Source organism: Pezoporus wallicus, unplaced genomic scaffold (genome assembly GCF_028554395.1).
Source record: "Pezoporus wallicus isolate ANWC-B61680 ecotype Strahan unplaced genomic scaffold, APGP_CSIRO_Pwel_v1 contig_4012, whole genome shotgun sequence".
Classification (NCBI taxonomy): Eukaryota; Metazoa; Chordata; class Aves; order Psittaciformes; family Psittacidae; genus Pezoporus; species Pezoporus wallicus.
Window position 1 is genome coordinate 225,596 of NW_026637828.1, and position 17,657 is coordinate 243,252.

Sequence of the window (17,657 nt, forward strand, 5' to 3'; positions counted from 1 at the left end):
GTCTGTGTTCTCAAGCTTTCCCCCTGTCCCCTGACACCACCACTGAATGCCCCAGCGTTCATCTCAGCGAAGCCACCCTTTACCAATATCTCCTCTGAAAATTTGCTGATTATTTTTCCATTTTTTTTCTTGGTTGCTACCAAGAGTTCATTTTTCTCCTTTATCATCATTAACATGCTCACCTGTGTACCTATTATGTGTCTTGACTATTGAAACCACTGATCTCTTTCTTGCTTCTCAAAGTCCAGAGTAGAGTATCAGGAGTCCAGTAAGTGGTCAGATAAAAAAGGGCCAAATAGTTGTTTCTTTTTCAACAGAGCCAGGATTTCCATTTATACTATGAAAAGGAATTAAAACAGAGCACAGAAATTCCAAGAGATACAACAGCTTCTAGGTGAATGCCTAAACTACTTATCCTACTTCCCTATCCAGCTGGGTGCATCTCTCCAGGTCTTTTGTTTGTGTGGCCTGCACATCTTATTTTAGCACTGTAGTTACAGTTTCTTCATTATCTGCATTTCAGCAGCCTGAGAGAGGGAGGAGCTTGATTTATAGCAACTTCAGATTTCTTTCCCAATGTGTTCAACTAAGACTGATGATGAAGACTTTAATCTTTCTGCCCTTGTTACCAAGCTCAGTAAGTCCAGGTGGCAAATAGCTCGCATTACATAAAAGAAGGTAGCCCAGTCCTATTTGGTCAGGTAAAGAGAAAAAATGTCCCACCATCTACTTTAGGGCTTTATTCTCTCTCCACCTGCATGCATGCCATGGTGCTGTTGGAATCTCAAATGGAAAGGGAACTGTGACTGGCTGGACATGCTGATGGTTGGAAAATATAAGATGCATTGTAATGCAGCCAGTGTGTTAACTGGTAGAACACATGGAAGAGGACAGTAAATTCTTTAGTGCTTGACGTCCTTCAGTTGTGATTGGATGTCTGCCTAAAACCTCTACTAAGTTTAATTGCACATAACTGGCTTTGATAATGTTCTCTGATGCAGCAGGCATAACTATGCACTTTGCAGGAATAACTCTTCAGTGCAGAAAATTCCTGGTAAAACTTCTGAAGCCTTTATTTATGTACAGAAAGTCAAACTAGATGAAGGTATCAGTAAAATATAAGCAAAGGGGCATTGTGGAACTAATGTCCACTAATAATCACTAGATCTGGTCCACAAGTTGCATTAAGTTAACAACACTGTGTGTACATCCTGAGCATATGAAGTACTGCAAGTGCAGAGCTGATCAGGTCAGAGTGTCCTCTCAGGATTCCCAGCACCATTCTGAATCTCCTTGTGGAATATCTCACTGTGAACCTGAACTACAGGCTGTAGAATTCAGAATCATGTGTAAACAAGGTACTATTAAGATTAAACCAACTAACCCTTTCCTGTAACAAATACAGACCTAAAAAGTAATTAAATATGCTGGAAGGAAGAGGCATTTCATGAGTATTTCTGTGGAAGAAGTAATAAGTGTTTGGCAATAGATAAGCGTGTAAGAAGCCTCTGATTAAAACCATACTAATCACTTTTTTTTTTTTGCCACTCAGTCAGCTCTTTACCTCCATAGCCATGTCTAGAGGAATTATGCACACCTAAAAACACAGCACAGAGGCCGGTGGATCTTATGTCGTAAAAAATGAGTAAATCTTCACAGTTGCTTTATTTCAGTTAGCAGTAGGGAACAAAAAAGCCCTAAACTCTGTTGGTGAAGATGAACCTTTGTGCTCACAAGCAGAAGCAAGTCATAATGTAATAATTCACAGAAGGAGACTGAACTCTGAGAGAGTGATGACTATATTTATCGTTCTTCTACATGGCTGGGAACTACAAAAAATATAACTGAGATTAAAATGACAACAGAAAGGTAATCCTACTTTGTTTTGCTAATAGTATCAAGAGGAGTAGAATGAAGGATTCTGAGGAAATGTGGCTTCTGGCAAGGCTGGTTATTTTCTTTATTCTGTTTGACTGCTGTTGCATCCTCACGATATCTGCTCCTCTCATAGCTGAAGATTATAGGGTAATTGCTTTGCTATGCAATAGCATCATCTCTGTCACTCTTGTCCTTGATAACCACAGCCAAAGCATGTCACTGAGGTCCAGATACAGGGGAAATGTTTTTGGCATGTGGCTGACTCGCCCATCTGTCAGTCAGGAGTTTACAGTCTGACTTTTTGGCCTTTGCTGTTTTGCCGTGCTTGAGCAGTGGTTACATGCTGGGGTACGTGGGAGAATTTGGGCTTTTCTTTATGCTTCCTGCTGGCCTGTGGTTCTGTTATTTCATGGTGACACAAAGAGCAAACTGGACCCACATACAGCAAACTTGCTATGTTGGGAAACAGCTGTGGAGGAAAAAGACAGATACAGTGACAGAATCTGAGTACTGTGCAGCAGTATGACAACAGGCAAGTGAGTGGTAATGAGAAGTCCTGAACAGCACTTCTTGGCAACTGGGAGAAACATCCTGGGAACCTACTGCACATGCAGTTGTTAGCTTACATTTTGTGCAGAAAACAATGCAGAGTCTGAATTAAATTGCTGTTACACAGCCTTTGTCTCAAAGCTGGAATTTATGAATAAATGCATTGCTTACATGCTGTTAGCACCATGAATGGAGGGGTGGAAGGAGACCCAGGGACTGAATGACAACCCAGCACAATGGAAAAGCTGACACTGGATCTGAAGGAGAAGGTTCAGGAAGTGGATACACTGTTCAATAGAGGTTTAAGTACAAGCTGGGTGAAAAGTATTGATGGCTAGATACAATCAGTGTGTTGCCCTAGGGACACTTTTTTCTTAACTGTTGAAAATAGCATCAGTGCTGACTGCAGCTGAAGCATCATTTCTTGTAAATGACTTCAATCATAACAGAATTAGTGTAACCACAGCTTCACAGTGGGTAAGGTTATGTATGTCATTCAGGAGGCTCCTCCTGAGCATTCAGTAACTCTTCGTGCTTAAATTAACCAGGTTCTCTGAACATCTACAGTTCTATGAATCAGCTCTATTCGTTAGCAAGTGTTTTGCAGCTGCAGCAGGGTATGTAAATTAACCTACTCTGAAAGTGACTGTGTGTTTCAGTCTTTAAGAAGAGAGGAAGCCTCAGTCTTGCTGCCTGTGGTCATAGGAGTGTTTCGCTGGAGCAGGGTTGGCTAGTGTCCCAGAAGGACCCTGCTGCACAGTTCCCACCCTGCTGTTCTCTGTGGGACAGAGACCTCCAGGGTCCTGCGGGTGATACAGCCATGCTGCAAATGGTATCATTTTAAAGCTGTCCATTCCCACTAACTAAATACTGCAGTCTCTTCAGGAAAGAGACTTAGCTCTGCTCAGCTCTGCTCCTGAGCATGGCTCAAATTCTTCTGTAATCCTTTATCGGATTGACTATTTACTTCACTTTCCAGCCACAGGCAGGAGTGAAGAGGTCAGAGGAAAGAGCTGGGAAGCAGGGGAGGAACTGGAAACACCACTCTTCACATACTGTTTAGCAGGGAGGATTAAAATCACTGCACTGTTACGTGTTTCCATTGATTTAGGTGCAGAATCCCGCAAATTCCCTGTTTGACCTTGCTGGTACTTTATTAAACAGAGGATGAGAGATTTGACAGCTAGAATTACTGCAGAAATCTCCAGGAGACTTCTAATAGGGCCCTTAGATGTGACAGAGTCCTTAAGTCCATGCATACAAGCAAACATTTTAGAGAACCCTTCATTAGCTCTTACAGAGGGCAAGTCAGAGTGACGTGAACACACATACTGTGGGTAGGGATTTCTTAACTGCTTTGGACCAAGGTACATACACCTGCTAGAGAGAGAATCTTCCTGGCCACTGCATTATTGTATGCTGGGGGGGGGGGGGGGGGGGGCAGAAAAGGTGAGAAGGAAAGGAAGGAAGGAGAAGAAGAATAAGGCAGGTGAAAAAATGCATAGCTTAAAATACAAGCCTGTTTTGTCTCCTGTTTCCTGAAGAGACCTTTTATACAATTCTGATGTTCTTGTCCTTATTTACACTTTTGATTATATATTTTTCTGAGCTAGCCCACATTTACATTTCATATGAAAGACAAAATGAAGGCATTTAGGAGGGAGTATATGGATTATTTCTGCTAAACTTACTCTAAAGCAATAAAAGGGAAAAAGAAAGTAGGTTTGTTTCTGCCAGGAAGAAAATGAAATGGGCTCAACCCTTATGCCTTTCATTCCCTGCCTCTCAGGTGGAAGCCCCTTACTGCATATCTAGGTCTAGTTTTGTTTGGTTTTGCCAGGGGTAGTGGACAGCCTTCTAAGCTTGTTCTACTATTAATGTGGTAAAGTGGACACTCATTTATACAGCAAGGCAAGAGTCATTAGTTTGGGGCCTAAAGGATTAAAAGGTACTACAGTGTGGGGCTGGGAAAAGAGGACAGAAAAAGGGATAACAATCTCTGCTGACAGCAAAACAGTTTGGCAGCCTTCAATGCACAAAGACTCTTATTTTTTCCCCCAGTTTAACTTCTTAAAGCTATTCACATTCAGGTAGTTTTGCTCTTTTGCTCCTCTTTCTTATCTGCTACTTAACACAGCCTTCACTACTTCCCCAGTTTATATCCTTGCAGCTGCTGTGGGAAAATGCATCATTCAGCAACTAATTCCAGCTTTAGAATGAAGCAGAAATGCTGTCTACTAATCTCAACCAGGGATGGCTGACAAGGGAAAGGAGACTGCTAGGCAGAGCCAATCCAAAGAACATTTTTAGGGAAGCATGACAGTAAAGGATCACATGATACTGTCTGTATGTTCTTTCTTTTTCCCTTTCTCAGTGTCCAATGCACTGTGAGTGATCCTTCATCATGTTTGAGGAGGTATCCTATTTATTCAAAAGAAACATCAAGTACCTAAGAGCTGATTCTGTAAATGACTTAACAAATTATTCAGGGAGGAACACTATATAACACACACTCAGTGTTTCGTAAAAGTGGATTTAGCTTTAAAAGGAATGTGAATTACAGCCAAGGGGGAGACCTTTTATCTTCCAAACTCTAAAGATGACTTCATTTACTGCTTACAGTTACTGTAAGCACTGTAGATCTGTGCTGATAGAGTACATTTCTGTGAAAGACTCTGCCTTCTTTTAAGTGATTTGGTTCAGCTGGTTTTCTAAGTCAGCTTTTCATGGATTTCAGGAAATGCTTGAGGGAGTGCAGAACCACTTAATCATAATACAGGTGACATTTTGCCACATTGGGCATCTCAGTCATTTACAGTTACAGCTCTATGGGGCAGATTTTGCCTTTTGTGAGCAGGTAGAAACCCAGTAGTGCCTTCACTAATCTTCTACAAACAGTAGCTAAAAAGAGTCTGATACTTTAACTTTCTTTGAATGAAGTTTAGCCATTAGAAATTCTAGCTACAAATCTATAGGCTTATGCTTTCTTGATATTGTCACAGATTCTTTCAAAATATCACATCTATGCTCTGTAGTTCACCAGGAATCTGGGACATCTTTTTGAAGTCTAAAGTTGTCTGCACCTTTGCCATTTTGTGTATGCCAATTTAAAGAGAGAACTAAGCTATCCTTCCCCCAGTGCATCATAGTGATACAGTGTTCACAGACCTTTCAAGTGTGAGAATGGCATTTCTGGACAGTTTTATTTTTCCCTGCTGACATTCATGTGGTTTGTTATGTCAGACAGGAGCCTCTGCTTGCTTACAGCCTTGTAGCTTTTAATAGAAATAAGGCAAGGAGAGCTGGTGCAATTAGCTCAGTGAAGGGTTCAATTCTCTTTCAAATATTATGCACCGCTCTACTCTTAACATGCTGTTCCTGCTCTCATGGATTTAGGAGAAGAGAGCTAGATTCCTGGGCAGATTCATCCTGAGGACATTTTCTACTCACTTTCATCTTTCTGTTTTAAGTTTTTTGGGCAGCAATCCTCTGTCTGTTTGGATTAACACTAAAACAGGCGAGTTCAGTAGGGGAGAAAGCAGGACCACGTAGAAATCTGTCTGCACTTACACACTCAATCAGCAGTTCATCAACAGAATAGGTACCCAGAACCTTTAAAACTAAAACCAGAGATGCTACTTTTTTTAAAAACTTTCACAATAAAATTTATTATGTTAATATCATTAAAAATATAAAATAATAAAATATTCTGCTTGGCAGAAAAATTATGCCAGGGTTTTAAAACCCCAGGTTTGTGCAAATAGTTTTTGTAAACATAAGAAGTCAAGTGTTCAAGTTCCATCCCAAAATACAGTAAATTGCTACAAAAATAAGTTTGCTCACTGTCAAACATGGTTAAAAACCCAGGAAGCTGGATTTCTTCACACATCTCTCACACGTCCCTATACAGTTAATGCTGTACTTATATCTGAAACGGGAAGGATTTCAGATAGTCCTTTAAAACAGGATTGAGGGGAATCTGGTTCAAGTTCTCTCTTCCAAAAGTCTTCACAATGCTTTTCCGGCAGAGCTCCTGCAGGGCCTGCATGCGGACTTTACGCAGGGGGGTAACCAGTACCTTCCTCGGGGAGCTTAGGTAATGTTCCAGCAGCTTAAAAAGACAGTCAAAAGTCTCTTTGCTGCCATCCAGGCTGAAATACCCAGCCTGAAAGTTTATCCGGATGCTGGTGGGCCCAGTCGCAGTCTTAACACTGATGGCAAAGAAGCAATTCTTCTGTGTGCTGTCCCTGATGAGGAAGGTGCCCTCAGGCTCAGACTTCAGCTTCTCATGGGCAGCACTGACAGTCAGAGGTCCCCAGTAGAAGCCACAGGCTTCTAGCAGGCTGCTGGCTCGAGTGATGCTACTGAAATCCGCTTGCGAGCGAAAGGTTCGGAAGTGAGTGTTGCTCTGTGCCTGCACAGTGCCGGGCCGGCCTGGGCCCTGGTAGCTTCGAGCCTGTGAACGATCCTGTGCCGGAGGGTCAAGTAGACACCTTGGGTCTGCTGCAACTGCATTATCTGCTGACACCTTGCTGTGCGCTACCATCCTACAGCCTAGACCAGCGGATGCGGTCTTCCATAGCGTCAGTGGCTACGGCAGGGCAGCTTTCCAGCAGCCAATCTGAAATACCAAAGAAACACACTGTGAGATCCCCAGAGAAAAGTGGCTACAATCTCTGAATGACCAAGTCTTCCATTCATATGCCTCCCACCCATCATAAAATAATGAAATATTCATTTGCCAATTCACACTGGGCAAAAAAACTGACAGGATTAGCAGAGATGGCAAAGTCCAAAGCTCCAAAAATATTTAGCAAGAATCATTAACAGCTACAGAAGATAACAGTTTCCCTGCTATGAGCCCACAAAAGCATACTGGGACCTGGAATGAGTCACACAACATCAATGAGCAGTTTTCTTGTATATGCTATCAGGTTCTCGAGGTTTTTAGATAACAGAGCAAGGTTTTACAACTGAGTTACCAATTTCTCATCACCTCCCTTTCCCTTCCCCAATATCAGTTTGATGTCACAGTTCGGACAACATTATTTGGTGCGCTGTGTGAAAAAGAGAAAGTGGGTGAAAGTAATGTAAACTCTGCAGTTGGGTCTGGCCCTGGATAACTGGGGAACAGGGTAAGGTGAATAGGTGCCATTGTGTGACGGGAGTGTAATTTGGAGGGGCAGCCTGTACCACGGCCAGTTTACACAGTAATCCTAAAACTACTTTCCTCTCTCCTGTTAACCTGAGGCTCAGCCATAAAAGGCAATTTCCCATTCTCCTTTCTCTTGGGACGGCAGTGCTACAACCTCACTAGTTTACACAAATCAACCTCTATGAACCCTTAAAGCATTACTCCTCAGTCTCTCTTTTTTTTTTTTTATATTACATGCACTTTAAGTGGCCCAATCTAAATTGCTTCCTATTGATATATCTTTCAGCATGAGGGACTAAATTCATCCCTCGTGTTACTTCAAAGGAATTAGCAGTGCTGCACCAGGAATGAGTTTGGCCTGAAATGTCTGCCTCTGACAGCGTGGTTCAATACATCTCCCCTGACTGCTTTGACCTTACTGGCAAGCATAGATTTTAGGATTTATCCCTACAGTCAGATACAGATCTGTAGTAGCAGCTTGTTGAGAAACCTTGAAGTATTCTCAGAAATGAATCCCTCAGCCATCTTACATTTCAGGGTAACATGCTAATGAGGATTTCAGAGAAAGCACACAGCTGGATTCCTGTCTGTGCTAATTTAACAGCTTAATGTTTGGTTTCATTTAGGTCATCTTACCTCCTGAAACAGCAAAAAAGGGCTGTAAAATCCTTATGCTGGCAAGTAACTTAGCAGGCTGAAAGCAGCACTGGGCTTTCTTTACACAGCCGAAGGAACCTGATGTCAGTTTTTCCAATTACTGGGCCAGGATTATTACTCATTATTTAAGTTAACAAAAATTAAATCTCATGGCACGCTGGTGAGAAATAACCACAAAACCCGCGATCTCGAACTCGCAGGACTCCTTAGCCGGAACCGTCCGTAGCCAAGGACTTTGCAGTGCCTTTCCTAAGGGCACAGAGCAAACTCGGGGCACGCCAGTCTTCAGAGCCTGACAGCCAGCGCCGGTAGGCGATACCGGGGCGCTTCTCTCCTCCGGGGCAGAAGCCGGTACGGTGCCCACCCGCCCGCTCGCTCCGTGCCGGGGCTGCGCGGGGCCCTGCCGAGGAGGATGCGGGTCCTTGGAGGAGAAGGGTGCCGTGCAAAGCCCGCTGCGTGCTCACTTTAGTGTTGTTCTCGCCGTTTTATACCGAGCACGATAGCTCCGTCTTGAACGCGGACATTGAGCCAAGAAAGGGGGGAAGGGGGGAACAAAACAAAAAAAAAAAAACCGAAAAGACACCCCCCGTCCAAAGCCACCAGGTTCGGCACGGCTCCCTGGCCGTGCCTCCGGAGTCCCTCCTCTGTAACCGCGGCGCAGGAGCGCTGGGCTCTCGAGAACCCCGTGGGGAAGAGCTCTCCCTCCCTTACCTTCGCCCGGCGGCTACTCCTGGCCCCGGCGGCCGGCTGAGCATTCTCGGCGCGGGGGCCGTGCCTGGCGCCGCATGAGCCGGGGCTCCCGCGGGCGGGCGGCACCTCCAGCGCTCTGGGCCCGCTCATCCCTGCCGCTTTCTATTTAACGCGGCGGCGCTTTCCTGCGCGGCGGCTCCTCCCCTGCCTTCTCCGAAAACACGTGGCCGCAGCTTCACTTTCACTTTCCGAACAGTTACAGCAGAGCCGAGCCGAGCCAGCCCAGCCCAGCCCAGCCCAGCCCAGCCCAGCCCAGCCCAGCCCAGCCCAGCCCAGCCCTGTCCAGCCCTGTCCGCGGCTTGCGGCACCCGAGGAGCTCGCTTAGGGCTGCCGGTGCTGTGGAACGCCGGCGGTGGGGCTGCTGCGCTCGGCTCGGCTCGGCTCGGCTCCGCCCCGCCCCGCATGTCCCCGTCTTTGGTTCACCCCATGTCTTCTGCCCGACTAAACCAGTGGTTGTTCTTTCTTTTCTCTTCTCCAGACAGCGCCAGCAAAGCGACGGTGCGCAAGGCGCCCCTGAGTAGCGGCAGGCAGCTGCTGCAGGGTCAGGCTGGCTCGGCTGCCTGGGAAGCCCAAGCGCGGACGTGCTCCGAGGCCAAAGGGAGGCGAGGGAACCCTAGAAGTAGCTGATGGACAAGGCTCTAACCTGGCAGCTAGCTCAAAACGTGGGGGAAAAAAAAAACGACAAGAAAAGCGAGCAAGTAACCAACGTGGGAAGTGTTAACTTGAAGATAGCTGCTGTCCTCAAAGCTAAAAGGTCAGTATGGACAGAACAGGTGAGAGAACCTAACATGTAACTTAAACGTCTGAGAAGGGGAGTAAATTTAAACAAATAATAATTTTAAAGTGAGAAAAGCATTCAGAGAAATCTGTGGTACTTCCACAGAGACGACTGTGCAGACACTACCCTTGGATTTGAGTTCTCGAAACAGAATTTCCCTGGGGTTTTCTACAGGGTAATCAGATTTAAAAGTAACTGTTCAAATCCCCAGCTGTATTTATAACCTTTGTCAGAAGCCGGTGCAGGAGGCTTGAGATGTTGTTCTGCTCACCCAGAGGGAGGTTTGAAACATCAAGTACCCAACTAGGGTCTTATGCCCTCTCTTAAGTGGGTGATTCCTAAAGTAGTAACCAACATCTGTCTACAACACCAAGAAGTTGTTCTTCTGATTATTCCTTATCTCTTTGGAAGCCAAGTGGCCTTATCAGTGCCTTGCACAGTAATTCATCTGCTCAGGCATGTGCAAAAATACAGAAACTCCGTGAAGAATTCCACTGACTCTTGGATCTGCAATGACTACACTTATGTACTGCTTCCAGAGCACATGTGGTCAGGGGCATCCAGTATGACATGCGAGTTTTGCAGCCAGAATGCTTCCTTATATTGGGAGCAGGGAAAGGATGTTTTTCCCCTTGCAGTCAACAGCACTTGTGACAAGGAAATGTTTCTGTCAAATTCTGAAGGGGACAGAAGCTGGGAAGCACTTGTGAGTTGTCCTTTGGGATGAAGTTGAGGGAATTTATTTCCTGCTTTGAGACTGAATATTCTTTCCAAAATCCAGTGTGGTCACAGACTGAGTTAACCTGATGGCAATACAGCGCCTTAGTGATGTGCAGCCAGTGGACAACAGGTCAACCTGGAAATTTCTGATGATGCTCACCAAAATTTACTGCTTATGGTCTGTCATGTGACAGTATAGTTGTCATGAATTTGGAGAAACAGAGCTTGCCATTGATTTTAAGACCTGACACAGAGATTCACTTTGTACTCAGAATCCTCCATCAAACAATTTCTGAGCAACTGAGCTTAAGCCAAGGTTTGGCATAAGCAGCTGTGAGAGGGAAGCTCACCTGCTTTTCTGTGTAAAACAAAAGCATGGAGGGAATGGTGGAACTGAAACTTGCTTTTGAATTTGAACCTGCAATAGTGGAGAAATGTTTTGCCAGTATTTGCTTTGCTGTAGTGTGCTCCATGCAGCAAGGAGATTCAGTGTCTGTTTTGTATAAGGCATTGTTCATGTTCAGGCAGGTTGTACAACCAGGCCTTGCTCTGCTTTAACTCTACTTAGTCAAGACAAAGTCTCCTTCCTCCTTGCCACCCCTCCAAAGAAAAGAGATAATAAAGTGCTTAACTGTGTCACAATGAGATAAATCTGAGATAAAAGTGCAGCTCAGATCCTCTAACTCCTCACCTAGACTCTGAGGGCCCCGCCAAGCTACCTTCTGCTACTGCTGGCTCCTGCCGTCATTGTGGCTTTAAGAAGTGGAGCAGCATGGCTGTAATGCACCACAGTGGTAGGAGTGTTTCTGAGATGAGATAGAGGTTGGCTGCAGCTTGCTGTAGGTGTGCCAGGAAAGCTGTTCCACTTTCACATAATTTTTAATTTTGTAAGCTCACAGGGGAAAGAAAGATCCTTCAGGTGCACGTGCAGCCTGTCAGCCATGTACTGAGCAGTGCAGCTGACAAACAGCCTGTCCAAAAAGTCTTCTTCATTGAGCAGGAATGTGGTTATAACACTTAGTTGCAAAGCGTCACAGCTTGGCAGGGCTTGGATGGGTAGGTGAGCTCCTAGCACTGAGGAGAGCATTGCAGTGAGCCTGCCAGCTCACACACCAGCAGCCAAGTGCTGCTGCCTGCAAGAGCTTGATACTGGCTCTATGTGAATCACAGGAGGAGTGGTCCAGGTTGGCCGTAAGGTGCTTAAAAAGGCTTGCCCAGAAGAACTGGTTGTCAGTCATAATATGTGAAGGAGACTTGTACAGTGAGTATAGATTTTGTGATAGAGCTGGGGTTTTAGACTTGAGGGTCCCACAAGTTGAGCTTTCTTGGGAAATCTTCAGTTTTACCACTGATGTTTACTTTTGCAACCCCCATTCCCATCCTTCTCTTTCCTTTCTTACCTCCTCTCCCTCTACTAAAAATCCCCATAGCCTGGGCCTTGGGAAGAGCTCCATGCCCCCAGGGTTGGGTGATACAAGGTGACCCTACCCATTAGAGGGCAGAGCATAAAGCTGGAGCTGGTTTAGAGCTGTTGGGCAGAGCATCCATCAAAGGGGGGGTCTAGGAACAACTGAAGGTGAAAGCTCTGCTGCCAATTCAGGGTATTCTGTCACTCAGCTTAATTAGCGTTTACTGCTTATTGCAGGGTGAATTAGACTTATAGTCTGTTTGGTAAGTAAAGCCTTCCTGTGAAATGCCTTTTTCTCTCATCTTTGCAAAGTACCATTTCCCTTGGTGAAACAAACTATCTTGCCTTTCTTCCCTGCTGATGGTCTCAGAAAAGAAAGGCAAGGTCTGGAGGGAAAGAAAAGTGTTGGGAGACATTATACGATACCCCCTTCTCCCATGTAAATGCTTTTGATCTGAAGGGTTGTATCAGTAAATCTCCAAAGCCTAGGATAAAGAACAAACTCAGCTTTTGTTAAAAACAGAAGTCCGTACGCTTGTTTTTTAAACATTGGCTTGGAAGATGATGGAAAATTCAGAGGAATCATTAGGCATTTGGGCAGCAGGAGCACAGCTTACTGGCTAGAAAGAGGGCAAAGACTAAAGGGAATCTGTGTGAAAGCACTGGGAATATGGATGCCAGGAAAGGTCTGCCAGAATGCAGCAAGGTTAAAAACATGGTTCTGAAGACAGGAGAGTGCTGTATCTGTTGGGGATACAGGAGGCATTTGCCTGTTGGTTAGTTTGTTTTCCAGAAACCACACTCTTGGTGCTACTAGCAGCAATTTAATGCACGCAGAGCTTCCCTTATGCTCCAAGCCTCTCCTCGCCCAGTGAAACCACCAAGAGGGAGGAGGTTGTGATAGCACGTATGGTATTCCCCAGTATAAATTCCCTTATGAGGCACTCCACACCCTGCTGAATTCATCCCACTTGCAGGGACAGTCCTATGGAAACAAATAAATAAATCAAAAAACTTGAGAGGTTTGACAGTCAGCAGGCACTCCCCATTTAGCTTTTGCCTGATTTTTGAGAACAGAAGCAGACACTGATTCTGTTATGAACCTGGATTAACTGGCAGGCCAATGTGTCTGTGATATAGAACACTGTTTAGAATTTGGTATAGTAAGTGGGTGATCAGTGTGGGAATTAATAGGGCATTGCTGTTTTCCTGTGAGAACAGTAAATAAGGTCACATATTTTACTATTGGTGCTTTGAGTTAGAGCCTCTCTTGTGCTGATACTGTAAATGGTAGCTCTTATGTGAAAGTGCTCATTATCTAAAATGAGCAAACCAGCAACACCATCTACAGAAAAGGGGAACTGAAACACAGAGATTCAGTGATTTGCTAAAGTCAGAGAGTGATAGTCTGCAGAAGGGCTAGGAATGGAACATAATTCAGGTCTTCAGAGCCCCATACTAGAAACTTAACCACAATGCCATCCTTCCTGTTTTAGTGGGTTTTGTTTTCTTCTCCAGAATCTGCATTTTCATTTAAATGAAACCTCTGAAATCGGATTTTTTTTTATTTTGCAAGTAAATTAGACATCACACTGCTTCTGAGTCTGCTTTCAGATGCACTGAAACCAGCAGCACTGAGAGATGTGAACCTCTGTCACCCACTTTAACTAAGGTACTAAGGTCAAAGTTTGACATATTTAACTAGGACATGCCCCAAAGATGTAACTATCGTGACTTGACATTTCGTTATACATCTCCTTGTCCATACTATCCACACTATAATTTTCTAAGAGATAATAAAAGTAGACCTGATGAACACAGCTCATCTTCTTACTCTTTTAGTCATTTACTTCCAGGTAAAATGGCTATAAAATGACTCACTTTTACACTGATGTTAATTACCACTGAAGAACGATGTGTGTATGGCACAGTTATCACAGCATACACAAGTCATGATGCCAAGAACAAAATCAGTTTTGAGATGTCACCAATTTTTAATCAAGCCTTGATAAACATTATGCCTATACCTAGACAAGGGCTAGTCAGTCACTGCAGAATTAGTAATTTCTCTCTGAACTGGAATTTGTGCTGTTCTGCAGATAAACTGCAAGTCAGATCCCATCCAGCAAGGATGGATGATAGATATTGGTGATTTTGTCTTCTAAAAAGGATCTCTCTGAGTATTAGTTGTGAGAAAGTGCATGTCTGCTGGCTAGGATGAAAAGCTGTGGGGTTTGGAAGTAGATTAAGCTTATGTATACTGTATACTATGTATATGTATACTGTATACTAAAACTGAGTAAAAGTTGAGCCTCTCTCTCCCCTGAAGTGCCTTTCATTAGTCCACATTGTTTAAAATATATCTCTGTAAGAGATACAAACTCTTATACTTCAAATAAGTAATAACTGTCTGAGGCTGTGAGGAAGGTTTCTTTCTAAACTGGCTATTATGGAATTGTTTATTCTTCTGTGACAGGTAATTCTGGTTTCCTTGAGCCCAGACTAAATGGACCCTGCCTGGTGTTCAGTGGAAGTTCTTTTCTTGATATTACCTAAGTCAAATCAAGATTCACATTAGTCTCATTAATTCAAATGCTGAACAGTTAAGCATATAAAATGTGGTTTGGGTTTTCTACATTTCACTAGTTTAGACATCCTTCTTGGTAATTAGCTGAGTGAAAAGAAACAAAAAAGGAAAGCGTGAAATTGTTGGTAAAAGCATTGTGAAAGAGCAGCTTGCTTTCATACGAATGAGGAATCTATGTTGGTTGGGGAGGGGGATGAGTATGTGTGTGTGCATACTCTACAACTGATGGAGGAACTTTGGATCCCTAAAAATAATGTTGGTGTTAATTACAGAGGTAGCTGGCTGCCATTCGTACAGGGAAACTGCTGCTATAAATACTGAACTGGATATTTTAAAGCAGAACTATATGAAGGTAGTTTGGCTTCCAGATACACTTATTGGACCACAGAGGTTTCAGTGCTGGCTGGATGAGCATAGACCTTGAATTTCAGCTGCTAATTTTACTTCAGTCTGGCTACCACAGTACCAGAGTGATCCTTTCCAAACTCAGCCAGGAGAGATCTCTGGTCCTTTTCTATTGCCTCCATCACTGCCTCAGCTGCTCTTTCCCTTGGTCACATTCTCTGTTTCTCCAGTTCTGTGTTCTCATGTCTCCAAGCGCATGAAAGAGCGTGGTAACCCTGCACAGGGAAAATCAGCCAAGGCACTGAACTGTGCTGTGGGTTTTGGAGTTGAGCTTACTGCTTGTACATGCAGCTAGAGTCCTGAGGCAGTTATATATCTATATAATGTGGGAAACAGATGCTGGCTGTAAAGACAGAACAGGAGAGTTCATAAGCTTTGGGGAGGAAAACATAAATTCATAATCCCAAAAGACCTCCAGTGCATCTTTATTACTATTTTAATGGTATCTTTACCCTCTGCTTTTATGGTTTCCTATTCTTACAGGCATTTTTTACCACTTCTTTTTTTTTTCAGTGACTGTTTAGATTGTGTCCTGCGTGGTTTACAAAACCTGCATACAAAATCTGCATTTGCTGCTGCAGGTGTTGATGCCCGTTCTCATGCTCCCACAATTCCATCTATTCAAACCACATGCAAATGCTGAACTTCTGCTGAAGTAATTCAAAGATGGTGAAATCGGTTTCTGATGCATTTCATTCATGGCCATAATCAGCACCTGAGGAGATTGTTATGGTTGGGGTGACTCAAATATTCCCTTGCCTTTGGGTTTTCAGTCTACAGAAATGGCTTAAAATTAATTCTTAATATGGTCAAACTGACCCAGATCTCAGTTGTGTTTCCTTGAATCTAGAAAGACTCAACGGTCCAAGCTAAAGCTTTTCATTCAGATGGACAATAGTATTTCTTTCGCAATGCACTGAGACACTTGGTTGAGGCACTGAGATGACTTGGTTGGATTTTTAATACTTGAATTTATGGAGCCCGGACCTGGGTAAACTACTATTAATACTCAGCCTTGAGAAAACATCTTTTATGGGCACTCCTCCTGCATGATATACTGACCTCCATATTCCTACTGTGATTTTAATCTATGTTAATTGACAGATCCTTCTTACAGCTTTTGTCAAATCTCAAAATCATAAACCACCCAAACTCTTATGGTGATGGAATATATTAGGGTCTTGCAGTATCTAATAACTCCTATAACCAACAAAGAGAAACTAGTGAATGTGCATATCTTGTTCCACTGTACAAATAGATTCTATATAGATTTTATTATTCTCTTATGTCCTTGGCTACTTATGTAAAATATGTTTGCAAAGATCGAGGCAAGAAATGGCTAATGTGAATGTTAATTTCTCTGTTTCCTAAGTATTGAGAAATTATCCAGACTTCTGTTCCTCCCCTGTCCCTGGAGGAAGGATAGGTCCTGGTAGGTGGTCCAACAGTCTGCTTCTGAATGCAAATATTAATTCCCCTTTTGCCAAGAAAAAGAAAGCAAAAAAACCCCAACCTACCCACCATAATCGCTTTTGTGGAAAAAGAATTGGATTTTTTCCTTCAGACATTCTCCCTCTCCAGATTTATTGCCAACCTCAGCCAATTTTACATGTGAACTCAACAAGCTGTGTTCAGAATAGATTAGCTTCACCATATACCAGCTCCAGTAGAATTTCTAGGAATCAGGAGAATAAACTCTCAATTTCTGACACAAGATAGAAGTCCTTTAGATGTAGAATTTTTGGCATCTGTTGTTAAAGTGGTAAATTAGAAACATCATCCGATGTTATTAATGAAGCATTCTCTAATTTTAGAAAGATCTATATTAGATAAAGACCTCACCACACATGCTTTAGCTTAATTAAGAAGAAATATTACATTATGTAAAATCAGTGCAGCTTAACATGCAGGCCTTGATATCCCCTATCAGTAAATTAGGTAATTGAGAATATGAAAGTGGGAAGAGTGCCCAGCCTGAAGGATTTCCTTCTAGAGTTCTGGAGATGTCCGAATGAATTGCTCGTTGGAAGGTTTGACGTCTGTGGTGACTCACTTTTTAAGGGTAGCTTTGTCTGCTGACACTGTGAGAAGTCCTGTTATCAGTTGTCTTAAATTGAAAAGAAATGCCATGCTGTATTTCAATTGCAGATCTATTTCAGTTCATAATAATGTCAAAATACTGTCAAAGTGTCTGATAATGAGTCTAGTGGAAGCATTAGACTTAGTCACATACACTAATTGAATTGAGCCTGCCAAGGTGACCTTCAAAACCCTCTTGAATTTGACATGCAATGACCTCAAACCACATGATATTCTAATGCAAGTTTACTCACAAAAAAAACACCTTTTGGTAAGGTGGTGTCCTGGGTTCAGCAGTAGCAGTCATGTTTCTCCTCCTTGGTAGCTGGTGCAGTGCAGTGTTTTGACTTTCGGCTCGGGAACAGAGCTGATAGAGATGTTTTGGTTTGGCCAAGGACTTTGTGAGCCTCATGCTCTGCCAGGGAGGAGGGGAAGCTGGGAGGAAGCAGAGACAGGACACCTGACCCAAACTGACCAAAGAGGTATTCCATACCACAGCACGTCATGGCCAGGATGTTACTGGGAGTTAGCCGGAAGGGCTGGGAGACTGCGGGGTTGGAGGAGGTATCGGTCGGAGCTTGGTCGTGCTGAGGGGGGGCGAGTTATCAGTCAGCTGGTGCTGAGGTGTTGTATTCTCTTCCCTTGTTATTTCCTTTATCATTATTATCACTGGTGGTAGCAGTAGTGATTT

At 43.6% G+C, this 17,657-nt stretch overlaps 1 protein-coding gene and 1 long non-coding RNA gene across 2 annotated transcripts in view; one reads left to right on the top strand and one right to left on the bottom strand.

The window, feature by feature from the left end:
• The window catches only part of LOC130598453 (uncharacterized), a 96,973-nt gene that overhangs the window by 63,211 nt on the left and 16,105 nt on the right, over positions 1 to 17,657 (top strand). The window contains exon 7 of the long non-coding RNA XR_008972010.1: positions 9,468 to 9,762. This is a non-coding gene — a long non-coding RNA (uncharacterized LOC130598453). The remainder of the gene's footprint in view (positions 1 to 9,467; positions 9,763 to 17,657) is intronic.
• Positions 6,067 to 9,117, bottom strand: SOCS1 (suppressor of cytokine signaling 1). The gene is made up of 2 exons (XM_057407871.1): positions 8,951 to 9,117; positions 6,067 to 7,048 (listed from the first exon to the last, which is right to left on the bottom strand). The coding sequence occupies exon 2, from the start codon at positions 6,971 to 6,973 to the stop codon at positions 6,350 to 6,352; it is 624 nt and encodes a 207-aa protein (XP_057263854.1). The 5' UTR covers positions 6,974 to 7,048; positions 8,951 to 9,117; the 3' UTR covers positions 6,067 to 6,349.

What these genes read in the sequence shown, in the direction of transcription:
- SOCS1 (XM_057407871.1), bottom strand. Translation starts at nt 6,973, where the DNA reads ATGGTAGCGCACAGCAAGGTGTCAGCAGATAATGCAGTTGCAGCAGAC.